The sequence below is a fragment of the Poecilia latipinna genome, unplaced genomic scaffold, assembly GCF_001443285.1.
Source record: "Poecilia latipinna isolate Pla-1442-1.1 unplaced genomic scaffold, P_latipinna-1.0 Scaffold2197, whole genome shotgun sequence".
Taxonomy (NCBI): Eukaryota; Metazoa; Chordata; class Actinopteri; order Cyprinodontiformes; family Poeciliidae; genus Poecilia; species Poecilia latipinna.
The window spans coordinates 11,354-30,135 of record NW_015114813.1 but is presented as its reverse complement, the minus strand read 5'-3'; the positions used below and the strand labels follow the sequence as shown (position 1 = coordinate 30,135).

The 18,782-nt window shown below is 38.9% G+C and overlaps 1 protein-coding gene and 1 long non-coding RNA gene across 2 annotated transcripts in view; one reads left to right on the top strand and one right to left on the bottom strand.

Annotated features, from left to right (window-relative positions):
* The window catches only part of usp36 (ubiquitin specific peptidase 36), a 17,086-nt gene extending 15,725 nt beyond the window's left edge, over nt 1–1,361 (top strand). The window contains exons 18-20 of the mRNA XM_015017845.1: nt 293–481; nt 560–675; nt 895–1,361. Coding sequence (XP_014873331.1) covers nt 293–481; nt 560–675; nt 895–1,029 — 440 coding nt within the window. The 3' untranslated portion in view covers nt 1,030–1,361. The remainder of the gene's footprint in view (nt 1–292; nt 482–559; nt 676–894) is intronic.
* Nucleotides 1,362–8,159: 6,798 nt separating this feature from the next.
* On the bottom strand, nt 8,160–15,395 carry LOC106936692 (uncharacterized). The gene is made up of 2 exons (XR_001422192.1): nt 8,712–15,395; nt 8,160–8,621 (listed from the first exon to the last, which is right to left on the bottom strand). It is a non-coding gene; the product is annotated as an uncharacterized LOC106936692 (long non-coding RNA).
* Nucleotides 15,396–18,782: the final 3,387 nt, after the last annotated feature.

The window sequence follows — 18,782 nt, the reverse complement described above, 5'->3', positions numbered from 1 at the left end:
ACTCATGTGCATCTAAAAATATTAATGTCGACAAATTATTGTTGTTTATTTATCAACTGCTAATTGCAGCTGTAATTGCAAATTTAGACGTAGATATATCTGTTTTTTTTTTTTTTTTTTTTACAATTGATTGTGAGTGGATATATTGTGCTGCACCATTTATCCAAAATATTGAAAGATAATAAACACAGTTGGTTTGGTGACTCAGTATTGCACCAGAAGTCAATAACATACATTTTACCGGTCAGTGCCTCGTCTGACTTCCCTCTTTCTCTCTGATGATGATGATAAGCCTCGGTGGTCGTGTGGGACAGCCAGGTGAGGGATGGCTACAAACGCAGCAAGGCTCCAGCGGCCGAAGGAAGCGCTCCGGTGAGCACCTCGAACCACGTCGTTCCTGCGGGCTGGGACGGGAAAAAGAGCAGCGGCGTTGTGGAAGAGCTTCTCAAGAACTCCACAAACAAAGCCTATGGAGCCAAAGGTGTGTAAACCCGAAGTCACAGTGTTTGGAAATAAAAATTTGGAACGCTTTAACAAGTCGGTGTGTTTTTCGCTCCAGTCCTCGGCTGGGATGGCGAAGTCTCTGCTGTCAGCAGGGATGCGATTGAAGATGTCCGCAGTGCCATGTGTGACACGGTGATTGATGAGTGGGATGAGGACTTTGACAGAGGAAAGGTGAGGAAAGAATTGAGGGAAACCAGTGTTGTGCATTGGCTCTTAAAAGTGCACACACACCCCGCCATGTTTATGATTCTTAAAATAAAAAATAAAAAAATGACCAACATTTTCCATCTTTAATGTGACACATGCACCATATAGTTTAACTGAAAAACAAGTCAGTCTTAGTTGGGTGTGAAGACCTCCTTTTTTATTATTTTTTTATTAAATGCTCAGGTGAAGAAAGTTAAGAACTACAAAAGAGAGAAGTGGAGGAGCAGCAGCAGCAGCATCTTCCAGAAGATCCAGGACAGGCGGAACAAGTGGTCGGTAACACCCGGAGGGAAACGAGTTTTCGGAGTGCGACGCTGAGGTCTCGCCGACGGGAAAGCTGGACAAGCCACACTGCAAACCAAACGTCTGTTCCTCCTCTTTCTCCTGTTTTCATCTTTGCTGTGCTGAAGACCGTTTCCCCAATTTAGGAGAACAATTTGTGCCATAAGCCATCCCCACTGATGGTCTGACCAGCCCAAAAGTATGAAATATGAAAGTGTTGCCTTTGTTGGCTCATTAACAACATAAAAAAAAATCCTCATATATCTGTGTCACTTTAATTGGTAAGTGTCCATATTCTTTAAGCCTTAGTTGCTGTGTTAAAACTGCTCTGAAATGAAATAAACACCGTATAAATATGAGGAGTTCACACTGTAACACTTTGGCTGTCTTGTGTCCGACTTTGACGCGGTCTCTGCAGGCATAAGGGCTCTCAAGTTTAGACAGTAAAGAAGTGACCTTTGTTTTAACCTTCCTCCTTGATATATTCTAAACCAAATTATTCAGGCATTTAAGTGTTTTAATTTAATTATATATATATATATATATATATATATATATAAAACATATTCCCCAAATGGTTTTAAGTTGGTGATGTCTGTCATTTTTTTTTATTATTATTATTTTGGACCAAATTTTGCCTGCTCATTGTTGGTAAAATAATGGTTGAAATTGCCAGGGTTTTTTTGTATATATGCATGACTGAACAAGGTCTGTGTTTTTGGTTGTTTTTTTTATCAGTTACATTTTTTTTTTTTTTTTTTCTAAAACTGAGCATCTCAGTTGTTTGTCCGGAGGCCTCGTGTGTGTGTGTGTGTGGAAATGGAACCTTCTCATTCTCTACAACAACTCTCCCACAATAAGTATCACTTTTGTATTTTATTTTAGAGACTGCATCAGAATTGGATGTGATCGTTTCTTTTTATCTCTATGCAATTTTGTGACCATCACGCCAGTCATGTAAAAACTGGGCTGCGACTCAGGAACCCGGACCTCATGTATCCCATGTCTACCCTGTGTCCAGATCCACCTGCCTTCTTCCTTCCTCCTCCTGTTTCATTTCAGCGCAACCATTCTACCTGGACCACCACATTTGCATCCTGTACATCTTGTAGAAACTGTTTTATACAAACGATTTCAAATTAGGGTACTGTCGGGGAGGGGGGCACAAACGCGTAGAAAAACCTGTTCTATCAAAACGCTTTGCCAACGTAGAAGACTGTACAGTCCGTCTTGTGCTACCTGTATTACCCTTAAATGCTGTAAAGATTTGCCCATGCATTTCTTTTCATTTTAGAGATGTTGCCTTGAATTGGCTACAACACCTATAGGATTTAATGTTATAAATATCTAATTTAAAGAACAAAAAGAAAGATCTTTAATGTGCTAATACTCAGTTGATGGATGTTGACTTGAGAATTTACCTGCAACGTGTTTGTGTATAAGACTTACCTGTTTTCATGCAAGTTCTCCTCTGTCACTGTAGTCTGTATACAGAGCAGGAGAGGTTGAAGCGGTCTTAACTTCTGTAGGACATTTTTTTTTTGTCAACTGTGAAATCATAACGTAGGCTATGACTCTCAAAGAGGCACAGAGGAACGTTTAGCGTGAATGTTTGCAACAATTCTGTGTTTTGCACCGTAAATTTTTTTCTGACCAGGAATGGGAACTTTCATAATGAAAGAAGCTCTTACCACAATACATTTAAGTAAAAAGGTGCAATAAAGTTGTGACTTTTGTGAGTTGTTTTTTGTTTTTATTTCTATTTTACATCGAAATATTACATATTTATAGCTTGCATACAGTCTTGTTTTGTCACCATGTTTTGTCTTATAGTAGGATACTTTTACTGTATTTCTATTTGCGGTATCAAAATTACAACTCTTAACTGGTTTGATTTTCTAAGACTTCACATGCTGTCATCCCATGGTGATGTCATTAGACACTGCCTAACAGGAATTTAGAAAATGTGTGTTTGTGGCAAATTGTCATGCTAAGATCAAAAATAAAATTGCTCTGATTAGTTATTTTCTATGCAAATATGTAAATATCTGTCGAAAACAAAAAAATCTGCATTAAGTCACAGTAATTGTGTATTAAAAATATATATTTGTGTGTGACAAAGCGGCACAAAATAAGTTATACGGACTCAATTCATTTTAAAAAAAGCATGTTAAAGAATTACAGGACACTAATGTAAAAATAGGTTTTTTTAAAAAAAAAAATAAACATACTCAAGCACATAAAAAGAAAAGCATTCGCTTGCCATACAAAAATACTTTAATTTGCATTATTTGCTCTGAGATGCATTTAAGTGTTGAGAAAAGTTAAAAGGTGAGTTAGACCGTGACATCACATCTGGGGTGGGAGGGGCCCAGCATGTGGCCCGGTTCCTCCCGAGTGAGGAGGCGGATCGGCGAGCACCCAACACCGGACAAAACGGGCACATCTCAGTCTGAAAACAGAGTGGCAGCGAGGCAAATGTAACAGCAACAGAAGTAAAGAAGAAGAAAAAAAAAAGATTTCGGTGAACTTGGATCTCAAGGCTGCTGCCGGAGGAGGCTGAGGGAGGACAGCAGCGAGACGAGCAGTGCTGGAAGGAAGAAGGAAGTAACAGAGCAGGGGAGGCAGGTGTTTGGATCCGCTCCGGGCGCGACAGGGAGCGGCATCCCCCGGTCAGTGACTCCCGCGGCAGCATCAGGACCACCAGGAATGGAGGCGGAGAGTCACGGTTTGTCTTTGACACTTTGGCTTTCAGCTTTGATGCAGATTCGAATGCATGTTTCTGACATCTATGTGCGTGGTATGCGGTGCCAGTCAGAAATGCCACAGTCTATAAAGCTGTGCGTGTTGGTGATGTGTAGTAAGAAATGTTAAAACCAGAAGTCTCGTTATCCGCAGTGGATTTCAATGGGTTTGTTTATACAGTAGCCCGTTATAAGCTTCCCTTAAAACAGGTGGCCTCTGTGGAATGCACAGCCACTGAGACATAAAAAAAGATCTGCATGCTAAATTATTGAGCATCACACTGCAGCTCTGACAGCACGGCGCAAATACGGCTTAAAAAGTTGCTTTCCCTGCTCATCTGAACTCACGCTGATAATTCACAGGGCATGAAAGGATGACATAGCCTTCGGTGATGCTGTCACCAATGTTTTACTGGAAAGTCCTGACTTCATTTTATGAGATGACCTGTCTGATGATGTCAGGCCTCGATGAGGTGAGGTAGCAGGACGGCTCAGTGAAGGCTGTGATTGAGCATCATGTCAATTATTAAGCTATTTAGAGTTTCTCTGAGCTTGGTGCTTCTTAAAATAGAAGCTCTGGCAGTGGCCTCATTGCAGGATTTCTTTAGATGCAGTGTTGACAGGAGGAAGGGAGGGAAACAACAACTGGCAGTAGAGAAACCTATTGCTAAATTAAGATGAAATGTGTTTTCTCTATGCGTTAAGGAAACTTATTCCAAGCGTAGATTGTGTTTGTTTGTTTTTTTTTTTTTATCCCTGTGGCTTTAGGAAAAGGTTGCATTGAGATTGCTTTTGCAGGCGTTCCTTTTCTTCGTGTCTTTTCTATTGGCAAAGCATCTAATGAATTAGTTAATTTTTTTAATGACCAGCAAAAGTGTGAGGTGAAGATGAAAGGACATTAGTCACTGTGCCTGTCATACTGTGAACGCGAAGGCACAAAGTGCAAGTCATGTCATCGCTTCTGTCTCTATAAAAGAAAGCATACAACCGCCAAGCCTCACAAGTTTTCTGTGGTGTAAGTCTAACGTAAAGTTAGACTTACACCACGTATTTGCGCGTCTGAAGTTGTAGATGTTGTTTGATGTCCTGTCCTGCTCTCAAACCCTGCCCTGCCGATGTGGCTCGGTGCCTTTGTCCTAACCCCCTCCACCCCCCCACCTCCCTTCCTTCTTCCTCTGAATTCATCAGGGTGCAACTCTGTTTGTGAGACTCTCTTCAAAGGCTTTCAGCTGCTCGGTGTCAAAGTGGCTTTATCTTTTCTTTGCGTTTTGCCATCTTACCTGCACCTGTCAGTTCAGTTCTGCCCCGTTTCTCTTTGTATGATAGAATGTGTACGTACACAGGAAATGGTGCATCAGATCACAGGCGTGGAGCTCCACATTTGCAGGTAGGTGTGGTAAATGCGGTTATGGGTGTCTTCTCTCTGCCTCTCTGTGTTTGATCTCTATCTGCAATGTGATTGACAAGGTGAGATGTAGTAATCTATATATTATGCACTCTATATAATACCCAGTTCTTTCAAATGCATTCTTGAATCCTTTCATGTTGTGTCACCTCCTAACCACAAACTTTTGTGTACCCCCACCCTCCCACCCCAGCATGTTGATGCCACCACTATTTTCTACAGTGAGACTGGTGTGTTAGGTGTTTTAGTTTTCTGTCAACATATTATTTTTACTGTTATCTGCTCAAATTACTTTTCACACAAAGAATAGCTTTGAAACTCTTCATTTTCCTTTTTATGTCACAATTATTCCATTCTCCGTGTTAGTCCATCAAGTAAAAGCCAAGTAAAATCCACTGAAGTTTTTTGCTGTTCAAGTAGTATGAATACTTTTATCAAGACAATGCATTACTGATAAGTTCTTCTAATGTTTGAAGCATTTCTAAAAATATATCATATCTGTAAATTTTTTTTGTGACATATCTTTTAAAAAAAATGATTCAAAAAGATTTGCAGCTTCAAATATTCTGTCAAATCTCCTCAAATCAGGTCAGATAAAACTCTAAAAATAAACCTGAGTGCTTTTAAGAAGTGCACTAAATTAAACCAGATTTAAAAAGGGACTTCTTCCTAAAAATAAATACCACAGTAAGTCTCACACAAGTTTAAACCACATACTCTGGTTTTCTTTGATCATAATCAATAGCTATTGTAATTGTTATGCATATCCAGTTGAATGCATTTGCAGCGGGGCTGAATCAGCCTCCTCTCCACCAGTTGTTAGTCAGCCGAGGTGGTGTTAGCATTTGACTGATGTGTGGGAGTTCCTCCAACACAGAACAGTGGAGCTCTCTGTGTGTTTTATATTCAGCGAGGAAAAGTTCTCCTCCTGCGTGAAGAACCTCTAGGGGACACATCCATATCCATCCCAATATTATTAGACATGAGGAAACGTCGTCTGCCAGGCTCCAGAAACAGGTCAGCGTTGCTGTTGTAATGAAATCAAAGGTGTTGCTATGGCATATTTTGTCCACTTGGTGGCATGTGCTGTTTTGGCTTTGTGTGGCCTTCACGCTCTGCATACATGCAGGAAATCACACCTCCGTCACCGCGCTCATGTCGAAAATGATGATGTTTGTCTCTTAGTGCGACCGCAATGAATCACTGAGGTGTGGCTGTATCAAATATCTGTAAAATTCCAGGCGTATTGCTTTGCGATGCATTTTACTCCGTTCCCTTTACCAGTACCTGTAAAAACAAGGCATAAAGAAACATATGAATAGATGTTTATGCGTACTTTTATTTTATTTTATCTCTGTCTATTGTAGATGATGCAGTACTGGGAAAACAATGTCTCAGTGTCCAGCGCACCAAAACAGCCATTTGTCAAAAAGTTATGATTGGGATTTTATGGGATTAGCTAAAACAAGGTAAAACATAATGATGATTTGGAAATTAAAATCAAATATGCTTCTCAGCTGCATTTCTTCAATTTCCTTACTGTGTATTTAACCTTATCCTTGTCTGATCAGCTTTGTCTTTTCTGAAGAAAACCCCCTCCACAACACGATGCTACCACCACCAGGTTTTAACATGGAGATGGTGTGTTCAGGGAGATAAATTTTTTTGCCAACCATAGCATTTCCAGAGTTACCGCTGCCTTTCGGCTGCTTCTCTGATCAATACTCTCCTTGCCAGTCCTGTTTAGGTGGAAGACAGTTGTTTTTGTCAATTTTTAGTGCTATAATGTTTTCAACTTCTGCACAATTTTATTCTTGACCTTTCTGGTGTGGTCTTGATGTTGCAAACTTCGGTGGCATTCACATAACAGCTTTATTAATATTATACACAGCAGGACTCAATGTGCAGATTAAGTGACTTCTGAAGACAATTGGTTACATCATTTACGAGTAAAAGAGGCTCAATTAAAATACACAATTTTCAGACTTGGTCAGTTTTGCAAGGCACTGTGGCTTGTCTTTTGGACTCTCGCTAAGGTTTTTAAAGTATTAATGTGTGGATCCGTGAACAGTCCCACCATCTATTCACATCTATCTATGCTAGGACTGCTGAGGGTGTCTTTTGAAGTTCAAGCAGAAAACATTCACCCTAAATAAAACTGGAATGTGCCTTAGTGCTGACTCCTCTGTGTGTCGTTCCTCTGGGTGATGTGCAGCTGTAAGCATTTAAAGCAGCCATTGCAGTTCATGCCAGGGTCAAGCTGAAGCATTTGGACCTCTGGCGATGAAACGGGGGCGACAACAGTTGGAATACTCGTGCACACTGTACAAAAAAAAAAATATGATAAAAAGCTGCTTTCAGTAATGGCTGCCTAAACCAAGTTGATGCTGTGTCGCCCTTGAAACAAGCGTGATTGACAAAGAGGGATGAGTTGATGACTTGATTAATGGCAGAGAGAGAAGCATGTGTTCAGGTGTTGGGGATGGTTTGTGTGACTGATAAGCAGGCTGATTCAGAGTGGCAGGAAAAATAATGCCAGCCAAAGAGTAAAGTGAAGTGAGTAAACACGGCAAATTGTTTCGTGATTATAAACACAGTTTGCGCTGCTGTAAGACTGCGTGGTTGCCTGTGCGATTCATATCTCAAAGCTTTCATTACTTTTAGGGGTGAATACAGCTTTTTGAGATCAAGAAAATGAGAAAAACCACCGAGGCCAGAGACTGAAATCAAAAATCGGCTTGGGCTAGCTGCTGACAGTTCATAGCGAAGGTCGTGCATGTTTTTCCATTTGAGTCTTCAGTCTGGGGAGTGTGACACAGGACTGACTGATAGAGTATAGTCCTGTATACCAAGCAGCAGCAGAGAGCTGAGAAGGGGAGAGAGAGAGAGAGAGAGAGAGAGAGAGAAAGGCTGAGGCAAAGACATGTAACATAAAAAGGGGGAAGAGGGAGAAAGCAGAAGTGATTTCAGCATCCCAGCAAGTTGCACATTCTAATCAAAGGGGAAGAGAAAGTTGGTGAGTGTGAGAGATTTTTATTTTTCGCAAGGGAAGGCAGAGAAGTCATCCGACTCGGGGATTAAGTGAAGCAAAGCCACTCAGGGAAACAGCTGGGAGTCTCTCTATGACAAGGAGTTACTGTCAACAGCCACAGTGTGGATTGAAGGTTTTTTTGAACTTCCCCTTTTCACCGAGCTGAGCGGCGTGTCAAAGGAGCAGCTCGGCCACTAACGGCGACTTCACACACAGATACAGAATCCCTCTCTGAGGCCATGGGGACGGTGAGCGAGCTATGTGTGTCCAGCCTTCAGACGTTCTTGTGCCCAGCTGTGAAGACGCCTCCAGGTAAATTGACATCAGAACAGGATTTAGAAAAGTGCATATCACAGTAACATTGTCCTGAGCGCTCAACAATTAGACGAGCAGCTAATTGACGGTTCAGGCTTGTCCGTTTTACCGCTGGCACGAACACACAACTTCCCTGGAGTTGGAAGCAAATGGTCGGACAAAAATAGAAGGAGATTCTGGTAACTTAATCCTTTTGTCACTATTTAACCCTGTGCACACTTACTTAAAGATTGTGAGGTGATGTTTTTACTACTAATCTCCACAGCCATGTTGACGTGTACAGCTAATACTCGCCACGGGTGCAAACAGCAGAACACAAAGGAAAATATCTGTTATTCTCTTTGAAAAAAAAAAAAAATATTATTTTGCTGAACTTGAAGCAACTTCCCCATTATGTGGTAATGCCCAGAACTGGATGGTGACGAGGCGGATGTGCCTGCTGCCGTGTCAGCTACGTCGCTTAGTGTCGCAACTGCATTCCAGGTCACTGCAGGTTTTCCGCTGGGAGCGTTTAAACTGTTTGTTGTCGTGACTGCAGCAGGTTTGTTGTTGGGTTATTGTGGCGAATCAGCTGATGGAGTGCGTACTGGGCGGGGGTGCTGTCTGTGTGATTTCAAAAGGCCTGAATCAGCAGCAGCGTGTTTGTGTGAGGAGAGGGTTTTTTTTTTGTTTGTTTGTTTGTTTTTTATTTTAGCTTTGGATATTTGACGGGGATGTCATCTGGGTTTTTTTTTTCTTTCTTTTTTGTTTCAGAATTGAGTTGAGCTGAATTTCCATGACCTTTGTAAAAGCTTATAAAATTGAAAGATGTGAGCTTCTGTTTCAACCAGGTATCTACATAACCTTTACATTTTTTCCCCCCGGTATCTGATATTAAATCATGGTTCCTTCTGACTGAAGTGGTGCAACATAAGTCAAGTTTGTAGCCACTTTTCTTACACACCTTTGTTAGGGCTGCCTTGAAATTTTCAGGAGGAACTGAAATCAGAGCTTTGTGGTGATTCCAAAACAGTAAGTCAAGTTGCAGTTCACTTACTATTGCGCTCGGGCTAATTTTCCACTTGAAAGACCCTTTTTTTTTTTTCTTCCAGATTTTCACATAAAGTTCTTTCTTTATGCTATGTCCTATTTGTGAAGTTCATTGGTCTCTCCTGAAGCGTGTCAACCACACAACATGATGCTGGCACTCCCGTACTTCAAAGATGGGATGATGTACTGAAGCTCCACCATTTTTCTCCGCAATGTAACAATGCACTCATCCACTTCAATCTTAGCTTAGCTTAGATAAATAAGGTCTTCTTTTATAAAGTGATTTGAATATCTATTTTTCATTGTAGTTCCTGTGTGAAGATTGCTAGAAGATTACTTTAACTGGATGACCTCTTGCTGTGACTTCAACAAAAACAGGTTTAAATATACAACAGCATAAGGGAAATGAGCAGATTTTTTTTTTAGGTGTAGAGCACGCAACTGTAACACAAAGCCTATTTATTTGAACACTTTTTCCATATAACTTTTGCTAATAAATGACCCAGTGTTGCAGATGCATTTATGCATTTTCAGGCCACAACAGTTTCTATTTCAATGCCGTTATTATGTTTTAAGAATTTTTTACTGACCCAAAAGTGACCTCATCTCGAATCTTTTTTTTTTTTTTTTTGGAAAGTGTTTTAGCGTATCACTCCTCTTCCCAGCTGCAAATGTCAGACCAACTATCAGAGGGATTACGTGACTCAGCATGCTGATATTGGGCATCGCGTCCCGCGCAACAGCTATATTGATAATTTAGCTGACTAATAACGACACAGTCACCATCTGGGCTGTGAGACAGGTGCACTGTGAAACATTTGCTGAGATTCTGGCAGGGAGCCTATAGAGAGCCGACTCTGGGGGCAGCTGAGGACACTGATCTGTATGGAGGCTCACACAAGTCTGTCAGATGCAGCGAGCGTACGGGAATTTCTGCCAGATCAGCTTGTCGCAAAGGAGCATCTGGTGATGTCAGTTGTTGCCAGCTATTTCAAGCTTGTGGTCGTTCTCTGGAAGGTTTTGTTTAGGTCTTCTCTTGACGTTTTGTCATCTTTTTATTGTCATTGTACTCGGTGTGTTTGTCAATTTTCTTTGCTTCTCAGGATTTTAAAAGTATTGCTTGCGATTAAGATATTAAAAAAAATTATATATGTATTGATGTGTTCATTTTTGTGTAGGTGTAATTTCTTGAGCCGTACAGCTGGCCCCAAACTAAAGTAAGGAATATCTATTTATTTAAATCTGGACCCAAGTTTGAAAAAGCACAGACTGAATTCACACTGTCGTCTTTCACTAAACCAAAAAAAAAAAAAAAAAAAAAAAAAAAAAAGACATGGGTATTGAAACAGAAGCATCAGCAAGCTGCAACTAATTTAGACACATAATAAACTAATCATCAGCAGGTTTACGCCTGTTTATAAAAGCAGAAGTTTACTCTGAATCCAACAGGTGTTTGCTAACATCATACCAAGACAGACAGACGTCATAAAGTGGTTATAAAGCAAATGCAAAACAATTCGGAGTCATTCATTCTACTGTGGAAATTTTTATTATAGGGTGGAATATATTCAAAATAGCTTCCAGAGTGAATATCTTAGCAAATTCATCCTAAATTTAAATTAGGATGAATTACAAAAAAAAAATCAATAAAAAAAAATCTCAGGCCTCAGTTAGCAGTTAGCAATGCTAATGTTCATGACACTAAATTACAAATAAACTGTAGAAGTCATTTGGAAGTGTTGTCGAAAGTAAACTACAGCCTCCTGTGTGATGTAAACCAAACAGCATTTCCACACAAACATAATAGTGTTTTCTCGTTTTTGTTTGATGACGACAACAACTAAGTAAAGTTTAATTTCATCCCTTTCTAAAGTGTCCAGAGCATAATTTATGCAGATAAAATTTCCACAGTTCCCATTATTTAAATATGTAGTAAGGATAGTTAATTAGTAAATGCGTGCACTGGGATAGAGTAAAAGAAATATCTAATGCAAATCTAATGCAAATGGACAGATCACATGTGTTTTGCTTCCTCTGAGCGAAGATCTGTCTTCTTCTGTTATCACACAGTCTGATGCGTTTTAGATAGTGAGCGAGGCAGAGTCTGGCAGTGAGCCGCCTCCAGCAGGAATGTGTGGGAATCGTGAGACAGATGAAGTTGGTCCAAACAGCTCCATACTCAGCAATAGGTATGTCTGTAAAAATGATTGGTTTTCCGCTGACATTCCTGACCTGATTAATGGTGTATGATGAACAAAAAAGCAAAAGGTCTATTTCTTAGTGAAACTCATGTATTGTATTCATGTTTTTATTCTGCTTATTGCTTTGACTTTTACACCAAATACAATAATGCTCTCGTTTACTCATCTTCTAGTGGGAACTCTCTGTATTCTACATCCTTTTGCAAAAGTTGGTTTAGGCTGATTTCATCATACGTATTTTTGTGTGTTTGTGCAAGGCAGGTAGCATCTGCTAAAAGGTGTGCCATTCAATACACATTGTGTAACCGTGATGTGATTGGCCACCCACAAAGTGCTTTTCTACTCTTGTGCCATCATTAGAAATGTGATATTGGGGTTAGAACGTCTCTTATTTCAGGATCACCCCCTCCCCTCACACACACACACACACAAAATTATAGGTTACATTGATCCAAAGGTCTTATTACTGCACCTATAAACTGAGAGCGGTGGTTTCAAAATCAGGTCGTGTGGTGAGTCATGTGGAGGGCAGCGAAGCTACAGGCAGAGCTAATGTTTGCCATGCAAACTGTTTTCTTTTTGTGTGTGTGTCATCATTGGTCTTTGCTTGCTTCTCTGCACATTTTCTTGACATACATTTTGTTTGTAGGATATATTATGGTCCTCCATATAAGAAGGACCAGAATAAATTCCATTTATATGTTTTTATTTTGATAAGAGTAAAATATATATACAAAACATATATATAATTTCCCAAGAGTGTGTAGTGTACTCTTGTTTCCTAACAAAATGAAGATTATTGTTACAAAACTTGACTGTGGTCTTTTAGTGTTACAAGAAATTGTTTGTCTTCTAAAGAAAAATGGCTAAAAACCAATAATGATGAAAAAAATAAATGGGTAAATTACATTCTGATTATGTTTTTAACTTTATATATTCGTTTATCCAGCTGAAATGTCATAAAACAATGTGAGCAATTAAGTAAAATGTTTTAATGTTTTATTTTTTATGAATATGTTTGTTTACAAATACAATGAAAAACAAGAACCGCAGAACACGAAATATTACAAAATATACCAGGGGTTTACATTTCGCATTTAATAAAAAAATGATCAGCAGAGGGCGCTGTTGGTGTCTTTCTGTTTAATGTTGAGGGCACAATTCCTCAAAAAACAAACACACAAATTATCAGACAAAAATTCTTAGCAGAAAACCCCCCATCAAAATTTAATCTTTCTGATTTCACATTTTTTTTTGTTGTTTTTTTTATTTTATATTAAACTCATCATCATTATCAGCATCATCTATTGTTTTTCATGTATTCTTTTTATTTGAATTTGACTAGTGTTTGTGTGTGAATCTGCAAAGGGATTATATACGTTTTGTACATTCAGGCTGGATTGCTCCAAACAAAGTGTCATTATGTTACGGTGTAGCATCACAACATAATTTAGGAGTTGTTTGTGATAACAGTTATAATCCAAAGAAAAAAAAATAAACCCTGGGGTTAAGCAGCAAAAGTTGTTGATAAGATATTTATTTCAAAATTAATTAGCATGCAGTATATTAAAATATAGAATGGCTATTTCTACAAAAAAACAACAAAAAAAAAAACCTTAATACAAATAAAATGTAAAGATTGTTTGCAAATGCATCATTTTACGTGCTTGGAAATAAAACGCTCTTTGCCTGACAATGCAGAATGACGATGATTCAATGTTTGCATAAACACTCTGTTAACGTCACATTTACTCTTCACGAAGAAGCAGGAGACGGTAAACTTTGTGTGTTCATAATTAACTCCTGATCTTCTCATGTGAAGGTCAAACAGCTCTCTGGTTTCATTTGTTCTGGGGTTTAGGCCCATCTGTGCAGCAGTGCTTGGGGGCATGCATGAACTAGCAACAATGAATGGAAACTTTGTGTGAAGGAGTTTGTTTTCACACAGACAGCATTGTCAGTTGTAGAGGTTGCAGCGCACAGCTGGATTGGTCACAGCTTGTAGATAAGGAGTCTGGAGCAAAGATAGCATTGGAGAAGTTGGAGGACTATATTCAAAAACAGGTAAATCTTTAAAAGCAGATCAATAAAATCAACAATGCAACAGGAGAAGCTTCACTGCAAGATGACCAAACCCACCATAATGTTTGCCAAAGCTGCTTTTACAGGGCACAAATGAATTTCAAGAGAGAGGGCAATAAATGCAGGACAGAGAGGTTGTCTGCCTCTACCTGGCCTCACTCAGGCTGGTGAGCTGCATTCCTCTTGTTTTTATCGACAGGTAGAAACAGGCTTTTTAATTATTTGAGAGCACCATCTGGTGCAGATGCTATCCAAATGACAGACTGATTTATTTCATTTCATTAAAAAGAAAAGAATGGCCTCAGTTTTTTCTAGTTCAGACAAGAAATTTCCATCTTGAAGGAAAAAAAACAACATCCCCTTACCATTTATCACTGGAATTTTTGGTCTCAAATGACCAGACTGACCTTTTTTCCCCATTTTGCTTTGTATTCTATATGGATCATGGCATTTTGCAAATGATATTTCTTATGGTTTTCTGGCTGCTACCCAGATATCCAATGTTGTGGGGTGACCAACTAATATCTGTCCTGTCCTGTTGACGGTATTTCCCACCCACCTGAGCCGTGTATCTCTGCAACTTGATGTTCTTTAACAAACTTTTGAGGACTTTCCTGAACAGCTGGACATTAAATTGAACACAGAAGTATTAACTATTTACTTCTGAGGGGAGTTGGCGGTTTGACATTTAATTTTGGGGTACCATACTGAACACAAATGCAACACCCACTCAGATTTCAAAACCATGAATCATTCCCCTTCAACTTCACAGGTACTGACTGTTTTGTGTTTGTCGTTCACACATAGTAAAACATATTAAAATAGTCAAAATGTGAAACAGTTTAATATGGTTACTGGAGTAGTGTCTTTGATAAGGATTGTTTTAAGTAGTGTAAAATATGCTGTATTTTTTTTGTTATTGATATCTTGTATGACCAAAACTATGTTTATGTCATATAGGCAAAGTAAGAAAAAAAAATGCAGGTGGCTTCTATAATTTGTGCATAAAAGCCATTTAATTCAACAGGTGTTCGGAAATGGCTATTTGTCTGAACAAATTTCGATGCTATTTTCTTACTTTTGTTTCCGAGGTGAAAGTCTGAAGGCACAGATTTTTGCTTTACGGATGTGGCTTAGTGGAGAGCCCAAATATGAGTTCTGCAGGAAAGAGAGAGAGTGTGTGTGTCATTTATTCTCTCCCTGCCCCCTATCAGTCCTCTCCCAACAACAGATCTGTGCACATGTGCGTGTGTACGTGCGTCTGCAAGCGATATTGTGGGTAACAGATCAAGCACATAACCAGTCTGCTGGTTTCTGTCTGTGCCAGAAATGACACTGAAACCGGAAGTGGTGTTTGCCCTTCAAATTAAGAGTATGAATTCCATAACCAATTCTCTGTCTGCATTGCTACAGAAGGGAAATGTGCAAAATCACAAATCTAAAAATGTACGTGTTTATAATGTGAGTGTGAATTAGTGAATAGAGCGGCACTGTAAGTACTTTGAGTACTTTTATATAGCCCCTTTCCAGTCAGACTGGAAAGGGGCTATATAATTTAATCCATTCACATTAATTTCCGTCACAATAATACATTTTGATGGACAATAAATTACCCCAGAAGTTATTGTGATAATATAATGGTAATGGTATAATAATGCAAGTACACTCTCTCAAAGATCAATAAACTTTCATTTCTAATGAACATTTAACACTGGAACTGGAAGACGTTTTAAAAATTCCAAAATAAATTTATAAAACATTGAAACAACAAATAAAATTGATACCTAAGTCTCTGTAAGTAAAACTGTCCTTAAGAAAGAGAGGCTAGTTGAAACCAATGCTCCAGACTGAAGCCTTTTGTCATCCAGTCATTAATAGAAAGACAGAGAAACAAGAAAAAAAAACAATCATGCAAATTGAAATGATCAAACTCATTTTAATTTATAATGTGATTAATTGAATATTATTACTTAATACACAGTCCTTCTAATTTTACATAACCTTTGTTATTAAACTAAATATTAGTGTGCTTCTCTTTTCCATATTTGTATCCTCCGTACTGTGCATTTTGTTTTGTTTTATTTTATGTATTTTCAGTGCGATGTATTATGTCTGCTACTCTAGAAAAGGCATTTCCCTGAATTCATGTGTAAGCTTTCATTGTGAAAAGCCCGACAGGAAGTGCTTCGCTTTAACTGTTCATTTGACTTTGCGCAAAACAAACGCCTGGTCTCGGTTGAGGAGGGAAGGGCTGGTAAAAGTCCGTCTAGTACCTTGAAACCACTCCCTTTGGTCTGACGGCGGTACCGTTCCTACTACGAACAGGCTTTCATTTCGCTTTATCTTACGCTATTTATCTTTTAGTTAAAAAACTTTCAAGACTCGTAAATCTATCGGCAGTGGTTAGTAGTCAAAGTTTTTGCTCTCGGAAGCCTCCAGAAACTTTTTTTCTCTGCGGACGCGGACTTGCTGACAGAACAGCATGGTGTTAAAGTCGGAAGAAGGAGTCGGTGAGTAAAAAAAAAAAAAAAAAAAAAAACGTAATGGAGCGACATTTTCGGTCGCAAGAATGTCTTTATGGCAGCTCTAAAAACCCTACGTGTCAGTTTAAAGCCATAATTGTGTGAGGTCTTATGTTCATAAATACATGTGAAGAATGTCTGCTGGCTTTCTTCCGTTTCTCTTCCACTTTTTACACAGTCCTTCCACGTAATAGTGTTAATATTAAATATTTTAGCCATTTAAAAGCTCAAAAATGTAAATAAACTGCTGTAATGTTATCTATGCCTTTATGTTCTTGTTTTCTGTTAAAACATACCTTTTCTTGTTTATGTTCATGATTTATTCATGATTCTGGGTAAAGCATCACCTTGTTTTTGTCTAACAATGATGAGTGCAATTTTCTTTTCCACATCAACAGACACTTTCAATATCCATTAATTTTCTTTTAGTTTATCCACAGCATTGTTTCCTGAATGCACAGCAACTGGTGGGACTAAGCTTCTCCTAATGTAACAAACAGTCAGTGTTGTTTAATATGGTTTTACTATAAGCCTATAGAAAATATATATTGTTAATATTACATTTGGTTGTAAAGCTTTTACACAACATTCTTCCATGCTGTGTTATTGTGTCACTATAATGAGTGAGTGGGTTGGTCCTCGGCATGAGACAGAAGGCCTCTTTCATCTCCTTGGCTTGGTTTTAGCCTGGCAGCATTAATAATTAGCAGCCATGACTTGCGTCACTGTTAATCATGTTGGATAATAGTGAACGTCTGACTGATCCGGGTTGAAGCTGCTGGCCTTTTGTTCTGCTGGTCTTACACTACCCTGCCTTGGTGAACCAGGCTGGCACACACATACAGCTGTCTCTTTTTATAGTCGCAGCCAAACCAATAAGGGGAGCGGCCGATTCCCGTTGAGTTCATTTGCCTCTGCCACTTAAAAGTGGGTGGTCTGGGGGGTTAAACTAGTTGTCTCTAATGGTTTTCTAATAAATGGAGCTAAAAGCTCTAATGGGTCCTGTGGTACCGTGCACCGTGGCTGGCACTAATGCCCTGGTAGTTTGGTAATCTTCATCATCTCCCTATAATCACATTTCTGCCTTTTTTCTGCATCTTATGCCTTACCTCCTCCCCTCTCCACCATAGTGGAAAATGGATTTAATGGACAGGGAAGGAAAGTGTTGTTAGTTTCTTGTTTGGGAGCTTAATCCTTACTTGGTTTCCTGCACTGTTGACAAAGAGGATACATTCAGTACTCAAATGCTGTCATGTGTTTCGGTCTGTTTCACAGTCAGATGCAGGTGTGTTTGAATCAACATCTTGTGTTTGGAGTACATGTGAGAAATTCAAAAGTTTAGTGTCATGAAAGCCTTATGCAAGCATAAAATAACACAAACTGGCAGCAGTCATAGTTACTAAATATCTTTATTCCCTGCTATATTTTCTTGTACAAAACAACAGATGGCTCATAATATCCACCCTGTTTTTACCCTGTTGTAAAAGTTGGTTTACAATAATCTGAAAATAGGTCTTTTAACTACTTTTTAAGATGTTATTTTATATTGGTAAAGTCCGGAAATGTTTTTTTTTTTTTTTTTTTTGGCTTTTTTTTTTTTTTTTTTTTTTTAAAGGCTTGACAAGCTGTGAATCTCAGTTGGCTAGTAGTATATTCAAAGTTCTCCACACCAAACTAATGCAAAGAACAAGAGGTAATGATGATTCTCAGAACAGCTAGGTTGTTTTTAGTCACCAGTGCACAGTTTAGCATGAGGGTTTTAGGTTAAGTGATAAATACACAAAGAGTCTATATTCATATCATTTTTGCCTACTGGTTTGTGGACTAAATACTTCCCGTGCTTCATCTGATAGTTTCGGAAACCTGAGATGCCACCAAACACTGGCTTCTCAACAAGCCATTTAGTGTTCACGCCGTGTCGCATCAGGTCAACACTTCCCTAATATTTTATAACCTCTCCGCTTTGTATTTCCGCTGTAAGACAAGTTAGTCAGTTCTGCACCACCTTTAATTCCTCTTCAAATGAAGGCAAAGTTATTTAAAACGATTTACTATGATGCTACATTTTGGGTTTAATTAAACCTTTTTCCTGTTCCAAACCATGATTTAGGCATAACTGTGACACCCCTTGTTATTTGTAATTTTATGTATAAAATATCCTAGAAACTATCGTGCCAGTGGGACGAGTCCAAGCTTGATTATATGAATGAATTTCTCTGATGATTCATCTAGTCGGGATAACAGACTTTACTGTCCCATCTCCAAACATTCCTGAACTTCTAGTCATTTGTCACACAGCATGTTAATGCTAAACAGTATTTTAAAGTATTTCAGTGCTGTGATGTTCTTCCTTGGTTCCTTTTACTGCTGTTCATTATGTCACTCATCGGTCTCAGTGCTGATGAGTGTGACTTTCAGGTTTGTCTGAAACGGGTAGGGACACGCCTCTAGTTATGCCTT